The sequence below is a fragment of the Anticarsia gemmatalis genome, chromosome 9, assembly GCF_050436995.1.
Source record: "Anticarsia gemmatalis isolate Benzon Research Colony breed Stoneville strain chromosome 9, ilAntGemm2 primary, whole genome shotgun sequence".
Taxonomy (NCBI): domain Eukaryota; kingdom Metazoa; phylum Arthropoda; class Insecta; order Lepidoptera; family Erebidae; genus Anticarsia; species Anticarsia gemmatalis.
The window spans coordinates 10,902,619-10,915,802 of record NC_134753.1 but is presented as its reverse complement, the minus strand read 5'-3'; the positions used below and the strand labels follow the sequence as shown (position 1 = coordinate 10,915,802).

General features: G+C 35.7%; 3 protein-coding genes across 4 annotated transcripts; 2 read left to right on the top strand and 1 right to left on the bottom strand.

Annotated features, from left to right (window-relative positions):
- Nucleotides 1-198: 198 nt before the first annotated feature.
- Nucleotides 199-5,734, top strand: LOC142975538 (TLC domain-containing protein 5-like). 2 transcript variants are annotated; one of them, XM_076118452.1, is made up of 4 exons: nt 199-531; nt 1,169-1,397; nt 4,975-5,212; nt 5,585-5,734. In XM_076118452.1, the coding sequence occupies exons 1-4, from the start codon at nt 318-320 to the stop codon at nt 5,720-5,722; spliced, it is 819 nt and encodes a 272-aa protein (XP_075974567.1). In that variant the 5' UTR covers nt 199-317; the 3' UTR covers nt 5,723-5,734. The 2 variants fall into 2 exon arrangements, with proteins under 2 accessions (XP_075974567.1, XP_075974568.1); XM_076118453.1 differs by having other exon boundaries at nt 4,975-5,225.
- Nucleotides 5,735-7,478, bottom strand: LOC142975539 (uncharacterized). The gene is made up of 2 exons (XM_076118454.1): nt 7,278-7,478; nt 5,735-7,196 (listed from the first exon to the last, which is right to left on the bottom strand). Exons 1-2 carry the CDS (start codon nt 7,362-7,364, stop codon nt 6,651-6,653), a joined length of 633 nt encoding a protein of 210 aa, XP_075974569.1. The 5' UTR covers nt 7,365-7,478; the 3' UTR covers nt 5,735-6,650.
- A 243-nt stretch (nt 7,479-7,721) lies between these two features.
- LOC142975586 (uncharacterized) lies at nt 7,722-13,118 on the top strand. Its single transcript, XM_076118524.1, has 8 exons — nt 7,722-7,836; nt 7,916-7,982; nt 9,582-9,789; nt 10,192-10,386; nt 10,656-10,790; nt 11,056-11,172; nt 11,512-11,650; nt 12,038-13,118. The coding sequence occupies exons 2-8, from the start codon at nt 7,936-7,938 to the stop codon at nt 12,169-12,171; spliced, it is 975 nt and encodes a 324-aa protein (XP_075974639.1). The 5' UTR covers nt 7,722-7,836; nt 7,916-7,935; the 3' UTR covers nt 12,172-13,118.
- Nucleotides 13,119-13,184: the final 66 nt, after the last annotated feature.

Here is a 13,184-nt window from a genome sequence, read left to right as displayed (position 1 = left end):
AGAAGCTATTTTAATTTACCTACCTATATCTGCTTTTATTAATCACAATCATAAATTTAAAAGGAGTAGGTACCACATGAAATTATGGATAAACGCCTAACTCTACAGTGACACAAAGGAGTGTCTACCTTTTTGAATCACAATTAAAACTCCAAAATCTCACTATGTAATCATAGACAAACTACAATGAGACACTGACAACTTCATAGCAAACATATCAACACAAAATACACACTTGATCAGAAAATGTAATAAAACAATATTCAAACTAACCAAAACTAGATAAAATACAGTGTAAAACAACAATGCAGATCTGAATGGAGTATTTCGAATTATCGAATCCGTGGCTGATAAAGTTAACTTCGTTTTTGTTGTGGTCCAACCTGTACATATACACGGTTATAAACTCGCCCGAAAAGAGTCCAGAATGGTGCTCAAGAGTGGTTACCCTACTCCACGGAACCGTTGCTGCCATCGTTGGATTCTACCAATGTGGCGTACGGACCCTGAACAATGCGGATCAGTTAACCAGTCAGTACTTTGCTTTGCCAGCACGAACAAAAGTTAAAATAGGGTTTTGGTATTTTACAGTCCTGCAGCAAGGAAAACGCTTTCCTAAAGTTTTTCAATAGGTTGTCCAGTAGTCGGCATAAATTCATTTACATGTACCTACCTATCATATTTTTGTTTGAAGCCCAAGCTTAAAAAGCTCAGTATAAAAATGTATGACGTCCACGCCTTCGTCATTATGTCTCGCCTACGCCTAAGTTGGTTTGTAATTACTGATGAATAAACAAAAAAAAAATTCTTGTGGACAAACCTCTCCTATACCTACTATAATTTTCAGTTATACCTAAAGCAAAGATTTTAAAATCAATAAGCAGATTGCCTTCTATGGCTACTAAGTGTAATGAAAACGAAACTTCTCACAAAATTTCGATTGATTCTTACAATTATTTCATTCATTTCCAAGCTGCGTTTGAATGAAATTTAAATCTTCTAGACCTATCATAATTCGCGAAAGTACGAACCTATATATCGATTTAGAAACATATGACATTTATCGAACATCGAATTTTAACGACACTTCGGATTCCTGAAACATAGTAGGTAGGTACTGTAGGTAGGCTAACTGTTACAGGTGGCTTCTAAAGACAATGTCTTTCAGGTAAAGTGATGCCTTCTCAGTACGCGTTAATGCTATGGTCATGGGGTTACTTCGCGTTCGACCTGCTGTGGTGCGTGGTCTACTGGACCGACGCGATCCTGATGCTGTTCCATCACTTCAGCGCGCTCGCTGCTATAACGATATACATGCAGATGGATTACACGGGTTGCACGTTCGCTTGCACGCTAGTTCTCATGGAAATCACTAATCCGCTACTGCAAATGAGGTGGTAGGTATTTTGGTACTTGATATTTTACACAGATCTGTTAAAGATTAATGATTGCACCTTTATTATTAAATCAGACTAGAAGGAGTAGAGACCCGTGGTTAAAGGTGGCATGGTTGCCAAGCCACTACCATTGCGGAGAGTCGGGAGGTCGTAGATTCGATTCCCACACAGAACAAACACCTATAAGTGGTAGGTATACACAAATAGGTGTTTCGAGGCTGGTTGTACTTTGTGTCCATTGTTTGTTAAAGTCCCCGCAACAGCAGTTCCTAGTAGTTAGAAGTAGTAAAAAAATTGAATCAATTAGGTATTTCTTAACATAGGATTCTCTGTACCCTCTAATAGGCGTAAGTCATTGGGTAAACGATGAATGACAATCTTGAGTCTAACGTAGTTTCGTTCCTTTCAACCACATTTCAAGAAATTAATGCAGCCTTGCGGTTAACCGTCTACCTGCCTACCTACCTTACGCTACTACTGAAAATTTCAGTTATGGAAGTTTTCCGTTTCCTAAACAATATCAAATTACCATCTACGATAAGAATTCAAGTTCGAATTAAATAACGATTAGGTTCATTCTTTCGTTTGTTTAATATTTATGGTGTTTCAACCATTGGTTTTGTTTCCACGTCCGGTCATGAGTAACGATAGTTTGCTTTCCTATTAGGAATTCAACTTGTACAGACCTATGTAATGATATCCTTCGGGCAACGGCCCATAAACTTACTACCTATTATTACTATCAAAATCAAAATCAAATCATTTATTCATTTAGGTCAAATATTGACACTTATGATAGTCGTTACAATTACTGAATCTACCACTAGCTCGGAAAGGGGGTAGAGCCTTATGAGAAGAGCTAGCGAGAAACTCACGGCCACTCTTTTCAATCGCCAAAAGTTTTACAATGTGGTTGATACAATAATTGATCATGCGAGGAGCTGCCAACAATCAGCGATATAGACTAAACGTCAATTAAGTTAAATTATTAGTCTCTGATCATACCGTATGTTGGGAGCACCTACTAGCATGTGATAATAAGAATATGGGCAGCAAGTGAGCACACTGGTTGTGAACATTATAAAAGAAAAAAAGTGACAGTTTTATGAATAACATCAAATTGTACGTAACATCACCTATTTGCATCATTAATTGCCCATATTTTACAATATTAGACCTACTGCTACTGAGTTTATACAATTTATAGCAAAGTTCCCTAATTTCAAAGAATCCTAATCAAGCGAGCGACTAATCCCAAGAGCTATTGTCGTTTAGATACTCATCAATTCTGTAATAAGCTTTCCTAACGAGATGTTCCTTAACAGCAACTTTGAATTTTGGCAGGGGTAAATCCATGATGTGCTTGGGAAGCTTGTTGAAGAAACGAATGCCGAGACCTACAAACGAATTGTGCACCTTGTGTAAACGATGATGGGGACCTACTAATTTGTGTCTGTTTCTAGTGTTATAATTGTGTCTATCGCTATTTGTTGCGAAAGTCCCTAAATTTTGTTTTATATACAACAAGTTTGCAAGCACATACTGTGATGACACCGTCAGTATCCCTATCTGCCCAAAAAGCTCTCTCAAGGAGTCTCGCGCTCCTAAACTATAAATTGCACGGATAGCTCTTTTTTGAAGGACAAAAATAACATCTATATCAGCAGCCTTACCCCACAGTAATATACCGTAAGACATGACGCTGTGAAAATAACTAAAGTAAACCAGTCTTGCCGCATCCACACCAGCAAACTGTCTTACTTTTCTGATTGCGTACGCGGCGGAGCTGAGTCTCCCCGAGAGATGCGCTATCTGAGTGCCCCATTGGAGCTTGCTATCCAGACTGATACCTAAAAACGTTGCCGAATCTACCAAATCGATAGTTTGCCCATTTACGACTATGTTAGTACCTGAATTCCTCGCGTTGGGCATAGTGAACCTAATGCACTTAGTTTTGTTAGAATTTAATAACAGATTATTACAAGTGAACCAGTTGTGGACCTGTTCAAGAATACTATTGATATCAATAAAACAAGACTTCGAACGATCTACTTTAAAAATGAGTGAAGTGTCATCTGCAAATAATATAATATCACATAAGTCCTGCACCTGAAAGGGGAGATCGTTTATATATACGAGAAAAAGAAACGGACCGAGTATCGAACCCTGAGGCACGCCGAGAGAAACAGCTGAACCTGAAGACCTTACACCATTGATATCTACTCGTTGAATCCTATTACTCAAATATGACGCAAGTAAATCGAGCGCTGTATCCCTAATTCCATAGTGGTTTAGTTTCCTAAGGAGCGTATTATGTTGGACACAGTCAAATGCTTTGGAGAGATCGCAGAACACCCCAATGGCGTCCTGGGATGTCTCCCAAGCATCATAGATATGCTTGACGAGCGAAATACCTGCATCGATTGTTGACCTACCCTTTGTGAAACCATACTGTTTACCATGAAATAGCTGATTCGAGTTAAAGTGACTTTCGAGCTGCTCTAAGATGACCTTTTCGAAGATTTTGCTAACCGCAGGCAAGATGGAAATGGGCCTGAAATTGCTGGGCTCACTCTTAGATCCCTTCTTAAAGAGTGGTACTACTTTACTGTGTTTCATTAAGTCCGGAAACACACCAGCATCTACGCACCTGTTAAATATTAATTTACGGCTGACTAAATAATGTGAATAATATCATGAGGATACCAAGGTATAATTAAAAGTCCTTCACTTATGTATTTCACTGAAAGCTTTTCTCTGCAGACCGTGTACTTAATTGTTGATAACGAGTTTTTAGGTTTGGATTCTGTTTCAGCCGTTTTTGCAGTTTTCTTTAAAAGAAGCTATGTTTTTTCTGCGTTTAGTATAGAATTCGGAAAATTTTCCTGTAGATAGGTATAAATGTACCTACATTAGGACAAACCTATGATTAAAATCAGTCCACCTCTTCGGCGAAAGCAGGAAAAACACCGAGTGTTTCTGTTCTCTATAAAACATCGCTAAACAATTTTCCAAGTTTCGATTAACACCTATTCGTTTGTTTATCTATCTAGTCATCGGCCTTGAACTTGGGTGTCTACGTGGTAGGTAGTGCCCTTCTATTGCGAACTTATTATACTGTTCGTGAAACCGTCCTTCGTCAATATAAAAGTGTTTTGTAAATAATGTTTTGTTGACGAAAACAAATGTTTGATGATAGCAGCCTTCGATACTGAAAAACATTCGAGTAATAAATTTATACCAAAGTTTTACGATGATTGCTTGAATTACAACCTGCTGTTTGTAAGAGTGCATGTTGTTGGCTTTTTGCATACCTACCTACTTACAATTCGTCAAACTTAACTAGGCTTAAATAAATAATTTATCTCATTGAAATCCTAGTGGTCAATCTGGTAGTTAATGGAAGCCTTGTTAACGGCAGCTAAGTACATAGCATAGTTGCGAAATTACAAAGCAATTTTAGGAAAAGAGCTCCTCCAATTGTGTTCAGCGTTTTGCACCCCAAATACCTTTCGTCATTAGGGCTCACTATCCCACGGCTAGGCTTAGGACTAATATAACTTAGATATCTTTTCAGGTTTCTCAAAAAGCAAGGCTACGGAGACACATACATTTTCCTCTTCATAGAAGTTCTTTACCTAATACTATTTTTATCGTTGCGCGGCATTCTTGGCACATGCATAATATACTGGGTGTTCAAAACAGACATATTTTGTATAGAAGAGAAGATAATCACAGTTATTTTATACATTGTGTCGATTGCCTTCATCTATGACATTGCTGGCTACGTAGTGTATAAATATAAAAAGGAACTCGTAAGTATTAAAAGTAAGTGCATTTAAATTGATCGTCAACTTTCAAAGGGGAAAAGTATTGATTTACTTTTACGGAACGCAGTAGGTTAAGTGTTCGAAACCCCACTGCCAGTTTGGAAATCGTGGGTTCGATTCTGAAATAGAACAAATAAGATTTATTTTCGTTATTTGTTTAGTAGAGTCACACTACAAGATCGTGTGTTATGGTGATTTCGAAAATTCTTAATAATTAATTTTCCGTATTCAATTACTTTTTTCGTAAACGTACCACGAATGAGTTAATGATATTATGGGATAGGTATAGCAGAAGATATTTTCTGCTAATATCTCCATGCCTAAACCCTTGTCTAATCAATCTTTCGTATTTTGCAGATTATTGGTTATCAAAAATTTGCAAACTTTTGCAAGGCGACATCATTAACATTTAATGAGCTACAGCCAATAGGACCTCTACGTGAAGACATGGTAGCAATTGTTGTTGATCAGACAAAAAAAACTATAAATAAATAAACAAACTGGGAATTATCATTACTGCGTTTTTATTTACATAAAATTTAAGAGAGTGAATATGAAATATTCTTTAAAAATACAAAACCTTATGATATCAACTATTATTTATGTGGAATTGATGCTAGGATAGGCACAATAAAAACTAGTCCATATATTGCCCAATATAGTTGAATATAGTCTTAACACCAACTGTATTTTTTATCTATATTTCTCAAAATCTATAAATGTTTCTAATTTATAAATCTAAACTTACAAAAAAATATTTTTTGTTCATTAGGTATCCTTGTTCAAAACATGGAGAATAGCTAAACCAACATGTTTGATGCTTTTTGTTGGAAAGTTTAAATTTTTAAAGATGAATAATACAGAAAATATGAAGTAAAAGTAGTAATAACTAAAATCTATTTAAACATAAGTCGAGCCATGCTGCTCACCTAACTAAATCAAAATTTTATATCTCATTACTAGTAAGGAGAAAGAGCAACTCTATATAAACATTTTCTATTTAGTTCCTAAAGCATGATTTCTAAACTATTGCATTTTACTTTATACAGTCAAGTGTATTTTAATATAAGTCATGGTAAGTAAGGGATGATTATATGCAAAATTGATAATTAATTTACTATATTGTATTGTAAAGGCATAACACGGCAACTCCTAGTCTCTTAGTTCATTCCTTCTTCTATGGCTGAATACATAACATAGTATCTCATTAACTTGCTAGTCAATAAACACATAACTGATCTATTATAAAATCAGGTAACTTTTTGATTGTGTGAACAGCAATCACTTCAAAAATAATTTGCTAAAGTTCATATTATGCTGCAACCTATTTTCCATATCAATATGGAACTATATTGTTGTTTAAGGCATTCAAATAAAACTGAAACCAGTTTTAATGTCTTAAAACAACAAGTTGTCTAAAATGCTATCTATGGTAGCTTCCTTTTTTATTATTTCTTCTCTCCCGCCAGTGAGAGGAGTTATGTTTATTCCTACTACTTCCTTTGTAGTTGTCATTGTGAGATTCTCTCACTTCTCTAGAATCTCTTGATCTATAGTCATCTCTATGCATTTTGTCTTTGGGTCTGTATGGATGATGGCGATTCTGCCAATTCCCTTGTAAACTAGCTATGACTAATCTATCAGGAACATCATTAGTCTGGCGGATCATTTGCACGCTTCTCATATCTTCCTCTTTTAAACTATCGGCCATTTCACAGAACTGTTTAGCAATGGCTGAGTGTAGTGAGAAATCCATTACAGTCTCTGGTCCATAACATCTAATGGGCGGCGGTAGTACCGGCATTCTGCCTCTGAATTGTAGCGAGATTGGACGGTGAAATAATGAAGTACCACGGAACAAATTCATGGCGTAAGGTACCGACACCTCATGACAGAATGTGATGAACGCAAAAGTCTTCTGTCTACCGTCTCTGTCCTTTGGTATTCTTACTTTTTCTAGCGGTCCCGCCTGTAAATTACAATAATAAGTTAATCAAGCAGCAAATAACAAACATTTCATTCATAACATAGTAGGTGGGAGTGCACTGACCTGTAAGAACAGTTCGTAAAGCAATTCTTCTGTAACTTGTTCTGCTAAATTCCCACACCATAAGGTTTTATTATCCTCCTCAATCATTGTGCCACAACAATTATAATAGATTATGCTCAATAGTCCAGATTGAAAACCAAATTCTTCAACCAAGCCAATACAATTCCAATTTCCAAAGACAACGTCATAACAATTGTCACTTGTCACTGTCATGTCACTTGGGAATTAGGCAAGTTGTTTAAGTCGATTTTCTACTTTCGCACTAAGCTGATTGCAATTGTTAATTAATTGAATATTATTGTATAAATAAAACAAGAAAAAAAATGAGTTTTATGACAGTGGAATATAAATTGTTCGGACATAAATTAATAGATATTGTAATTGACTATTGAATTTTTTATCGACTAAATATTCTTACAAAGTTATCAATCAGAAACTGCCCGAGTGACATGACATTTTACAATCTGTCATTCGGTCTAACTCGCTTGTCGTCGTGTTCTGCGATTTTTACCCCAAAGATTGGTTAACTTTCCATTAAATCCCGAAAATGCGTGAACCTGTATGTATCAGAAGTGGTAATAATTAGTGGCGTAAATATTAATTCTAGTTACTACGTAAACCTTTTGGACTTCTTTAAGGTTAAACAGCGAGCGGCGTCATGGACGACTCCACGAAATACCAGCAGATGCAGGATGAAATGTCCAGGTCAGAACTTGATTCATAACAATCATAACTAGACACCATAAGATATAAACATTTGTTTTAAATTGCTTATAAACTTGTCAATGCTTCATCTAAACTCGGAAATGATTATCAAGCTCAGAAAGTGCATTTCAAAAACAATATAAAATTTTGGTAATTTGGTTTAAAATTTCTGGAAAATATGTTATCCAATATTAGCAGTAGTTTATACAGTTTCGCCAACTGTAACTCACAGTACTTAAAGTCTTTAAAATAATAAAAGCATTTTATCTTAATGCATTACTCGGCTTATCTGATTTACTAATTATTTTGGCACTGCTTACTGCATGTTTGGCCTACTTCCTAAAGTTAGGTATGATAATCATTTGTGGTAATTAAAAACATATTAGCATGCCACAGGATTATATTATTTGATTTCTGAGGCAACTTGTTAATTCAACTATTAGAATTTTAAAAATTTTATCATTCATATAAAAAAAACATGAAGAAATCAATATATAGATTTCAATTTATATAAGCACATTATTCATTCTATCTACCCTCATCCAAATGACAGTCAATTCATTGTCACTTATTGTTATGTAGAAGACAATAGGAAGAGCAACACCCAATAGAAATAGTTTAATGTGCCGTTATATTTAGTTGTAGACTATAGTACGGCCGCTGAGTTTGACACATGACAAATTGACAATACTAGTGAAGTGACTGAACCAGTAACCCTAATATCATTTTGGAACAGTTTGTTTTTAAATATTCTAGTATAAAGTGTAATTAAATAAAATCAAAACCAATAATAGTTAAAGACACAAGTTCTTAATTAGGTGGAGTATCCTTGATGAAATAAAATAAATATCCATATTCCTTATTCCTATATTCCATCGATATTCCTTGAAATAAAAATCATACCTATTCCAATTAATTCGGACCGAATACTATTAAGCACATCACTATGAAAACTAGACGCAGGAATCTGCACGATGTAACTTTGTACAAGCGCACTAAAGAACAAAAAAAAAAGTTTTCATATTATTTACAAACTATTTTAAGTTTTGAAACAGTGTTTATTGGAAAATTACTTAATTCTGATATTTTGACATAAAGTTTTGTATTAAAGAGGTATTCTAAATCACTCGGCAAATGTGTCACTCGTGCAAGGTTATATAGATTAATCTAAAGAATAATCTGTCAAATCAGTAATAACTCAGCAGCCGTACTATAGAATTTTACTGGTAGACAGCTATGAAAAACAAAAATTTAAGGCTATCTTCATCTATAATCATTCCAGGGAATAACATTGGCAATCTTTTTGAGTATCCAACTGAGTGATGCTGCCTCATAAGCAAATGTTATAAACTAAGCACAATCTGAAAGAATACTTGTGACTGTATTGCTCCTAATGTTTTGCAGTTTTAAGTTTATTTAATCAGTTCTTGGAGAACAACAAAATCTCAATGCACTCTTGACCCAGTAAGGACTTGAGCCTTCATTCTCAATAATGGGAGGACAGTAGAGGATATCATTCTGCAGAAGCAGGATTAAGATAAAATTCTTGACTATGTAGTTATCGGTGGGACTTCTGCTCACCTACTAATTCTTCACTAGGTTCGAGGCGGAGATCTCGGGCGGGGACACAATCATCAGTGGGCCGGCTCGCGCGGTGATCGGCGCGGCGACGTTCGGTGCTGTACAACAACAGCTAGAACGCGCCGCCGCGCCGCCTATGATGCCATCCTTTGAGATGGCAGCTACTATGATGTACCCTACAGTACCGCCGCCACCGCCCCCGCCGTCCATCATGGTGCCTTCACAGGTAATAATAAAACTAAAACTTTAATTTAGCAATACTTTACCGACAGGGTATTTCAGTTTCAGCATTTACCCGACTTGAGAAGAGCATCTGCACGCTGAAAACTAAAAGAACAGAACAGAAACTGAAGTTTCGCGTTACATGGTAAACTATGTGTTCGCGTTAACTCCCGTATCTTATTGTATAATTATCTGCACCTTGAATTTGTTGTTGAAAATTTGTTTCGTTTTGTTCTGTTACTCGGATATTTTATGATACTCAAATTTGCTATTGATAAGCATTCGTGCATTTTTACGTCACGTTATTATTAAAAAAATCCGAAACAAGGCTTTTTGAATTAAAAAGAATAACCAAAGATCCTCTAATTCGATTTTCTAAATTTCTTACATCGAATTATATTGGCAGGTTCGCATGCGACCCGGCGGGCCACCCGATGGATTTCCACCAGGCCTGCCGTTCTTGAGGCCGGGCCTCCCAGGACCTCAGCTCATACCACCGCCGCCGCCAAAACCACAACCCGTAGTGCTATCAGCTGCACCTAAATTATACAAACAACCCAAAGAAGATGAGGAAAAAAAGGAAAAAGAAAGTCGGAAAAGAGTGAGTATTCTCTACTGACTTTATTGACTCTATTGACTAGAACATATTTCAATTTCCATGAAATTTATTTCAATTCCAAAATTATTGGCTATCGGAAATGTGTTTACTTTACATAAATTTACGAGCAAAATATGGCTATAGTACTTAACCTAGTTTTTGTGAGATTGTGTAAAAAAACCCTTATTCTTCTATCTAGCAATCTTCATAAAACTTGAACAAAAAATCTGGCTGATCATTCACCAACTTTTTAATTATTTTTTGTTAAACAGAAGCGAACGCCGCCTCCACCTCCGCCGCGGCCGGAGCCCATACCAGAGCCTGTGTTACCACCAGCGCCGCCACCACCTGTTATCTCAACCCCAGATGTCGTTACCAAACCTAAGAAGGAAAAGAAAAACAGAAAGGTAAAAAATGTACAAGCCAGTTCAGATACAAATCCACCGCTATCTCGAGAAACCCTAATAGTAGATGTTATTATTTGTCTTCATAGAAAGCAGAAATACTAAACTTGTATTGTAAAAGACTGACAATCTGTTTAAAGGTATAGGTATTATATGGTAAGTGTTAATTCTACCTGATGAGCTAACCCATACTTATTCAGAGAGGTGTAACCAAAGCTTATCATTATCTTCGACATCCATTTTTGATGATAATACTTTATATTTTTAGGTGGTAAGAACAGCTGGTGGTCAGGTGTGGGAGGATGTGACTCTTCTGGACTGGCCCGATGATGACTTCCGCATGTTTTGCGGAGATCTTGGCAATGACGTCACTGATGAACTACTGGTAAGCATTACTGTATTCTATTTGTTGCTAATAAGGCTTCAAGGGCAGGAATGTCGTGTCGCGAAAAAGTCTTATATACTTATTTTTTCAACTAAACTTTTTAATTTAAATAGTCTAATATAGTCACCAATTTAGTAGAAAGCCTTGGGATGCATAATTAAACTAAATTATAATTAATAATTTCCAAACACACTACCATGAACTACATAAGCCTCTAGAACATTGTTGTTATCTATTCTGAACTTAGTCTACCTCTGCCTGCTAAATTATTGAGCTATAATTTTGTACTCCAGTAACATTTCGGTGAAACCGTATGTTCAATATATTTTACTCTTCCAGACACGTACATTCAGTAAATACAGCTCATTTCAAAGAGCGAAGGTGATCAGAGACAAGCGAACCAACAAGAGCAAAGGATTCGGCTTCGTTAGTTTCAAGGACCCCGGCGACTTTATCAAGGCGATGAAGGAAATGGATGGTATGTGTACTTACTTATCACTACATGTTAGAAAGCTAAGTCATCACGTCGCGTTTGTCTGTCTGTCTCTCTGTTCGCGATAATTGACATTCCACAAATTTGTCAACTGTTTATTTTCATGCTAAATTACAGTCTGTGTCTCTCTCACTGGTCTAGTGGTTTGTGCGTCAGCTTTCTATGAACTACGCTCGGGTTCGATACCCGGGTTGAGCAAATTAAAACATCGTGGTGCAACCTTGCTTACCTGAGTGTTTATTAACATTTACGATTTGATTTACGGGAAAATATTCCGGGACGAGGCCCGGGTGTCCAGAACTGATAAAATAATGAGTTAAACTTATTATATGTCATTAACGTTATATATCCATAATTTTGTGGCATATACAGGTCGTTACGTAGGCAGTCGTCCAATCAAGCTACGTAAGAGTACGTGGAAGAACCGCGCGCTTGACGTCGTGAGGAAGAAGGAGAAGGAAAAGGCAGCTCTGCTCTCTCTACTCATGTCGGGCAACAAAAGCTGACAGCAACAAAACTTATAAGTAGTCTCAAATTAAATGCTAGACTAGGACTTGTTTAGGCTTCATTGAAATCTTTTAGTAAACATAATACTCAGTTGCTAAATGCGATGAGAATTTTAAATGATCCTCTTTCTATAAGCATAAAAATTTATTTTAAAAACTTCATCCGAATCTTATTAACCTTGCATTGAATGTCGCCGCAGGTTACGCTAACAATAGTAGCAAAATTACTGCTTATTTACATTTCACTGTTTTTTTTTGCGTTATACAAAAAGATCCCATGCGATTGAAGCCTAAAGAAGCCTTCAGTTAGCCTTTATTTGTCTACTAGACTTAGTCTTAAAACTTAGGTAATATTAATAATTAACTTACAATTTTACGCCTTTTTCCCATAGATCATAAAAAAATAATTTCCGTAAATATTTGCTTGTGCTTATGAAATCACATTTTGATACTAAAATTCAAAACAGTTTGATTTGTTACATTATATTTATGCACATACTGTGCTTATTGAGTCATCATCACAACTCATATATAAACAAGTTTTACGAATAGGAATAAAACAAATCAAATCTCTAGTTCTTTGGGAATAAGGCGTGTATATTTTATCCGTATGGAAAAATCTTAGTTTAAATTAGTTTCTCATAAACTTGCAGCGGTTTTCAATAACCTATTTTCAGCTGGAGTACACTAAACCAAAGTTTGTCTGTCTATCCTTGAAGATAGGTTATTAAAAATGGCCACTAGTGTTTACTACTGTATTAATTACTTTGCAATATTATTAGACTGCCTTCATTTAAAATAATACATATTTGTATGTATAAATGTTCCAAAAGCTGCAATTCCTAATAGATTTGTATAAAATTGACTATTTTGATGAATTTGTTTGAAACGTCAACTCGGAATGTGATTTAGTTCATATTGTTGTAATAAATAGGTGTGTATGTTTATTATTGCGTTTTAGTATTTTTCCTTTACATATTCCTCCTAAAAAATTGTTCACCTTCTAAATAATC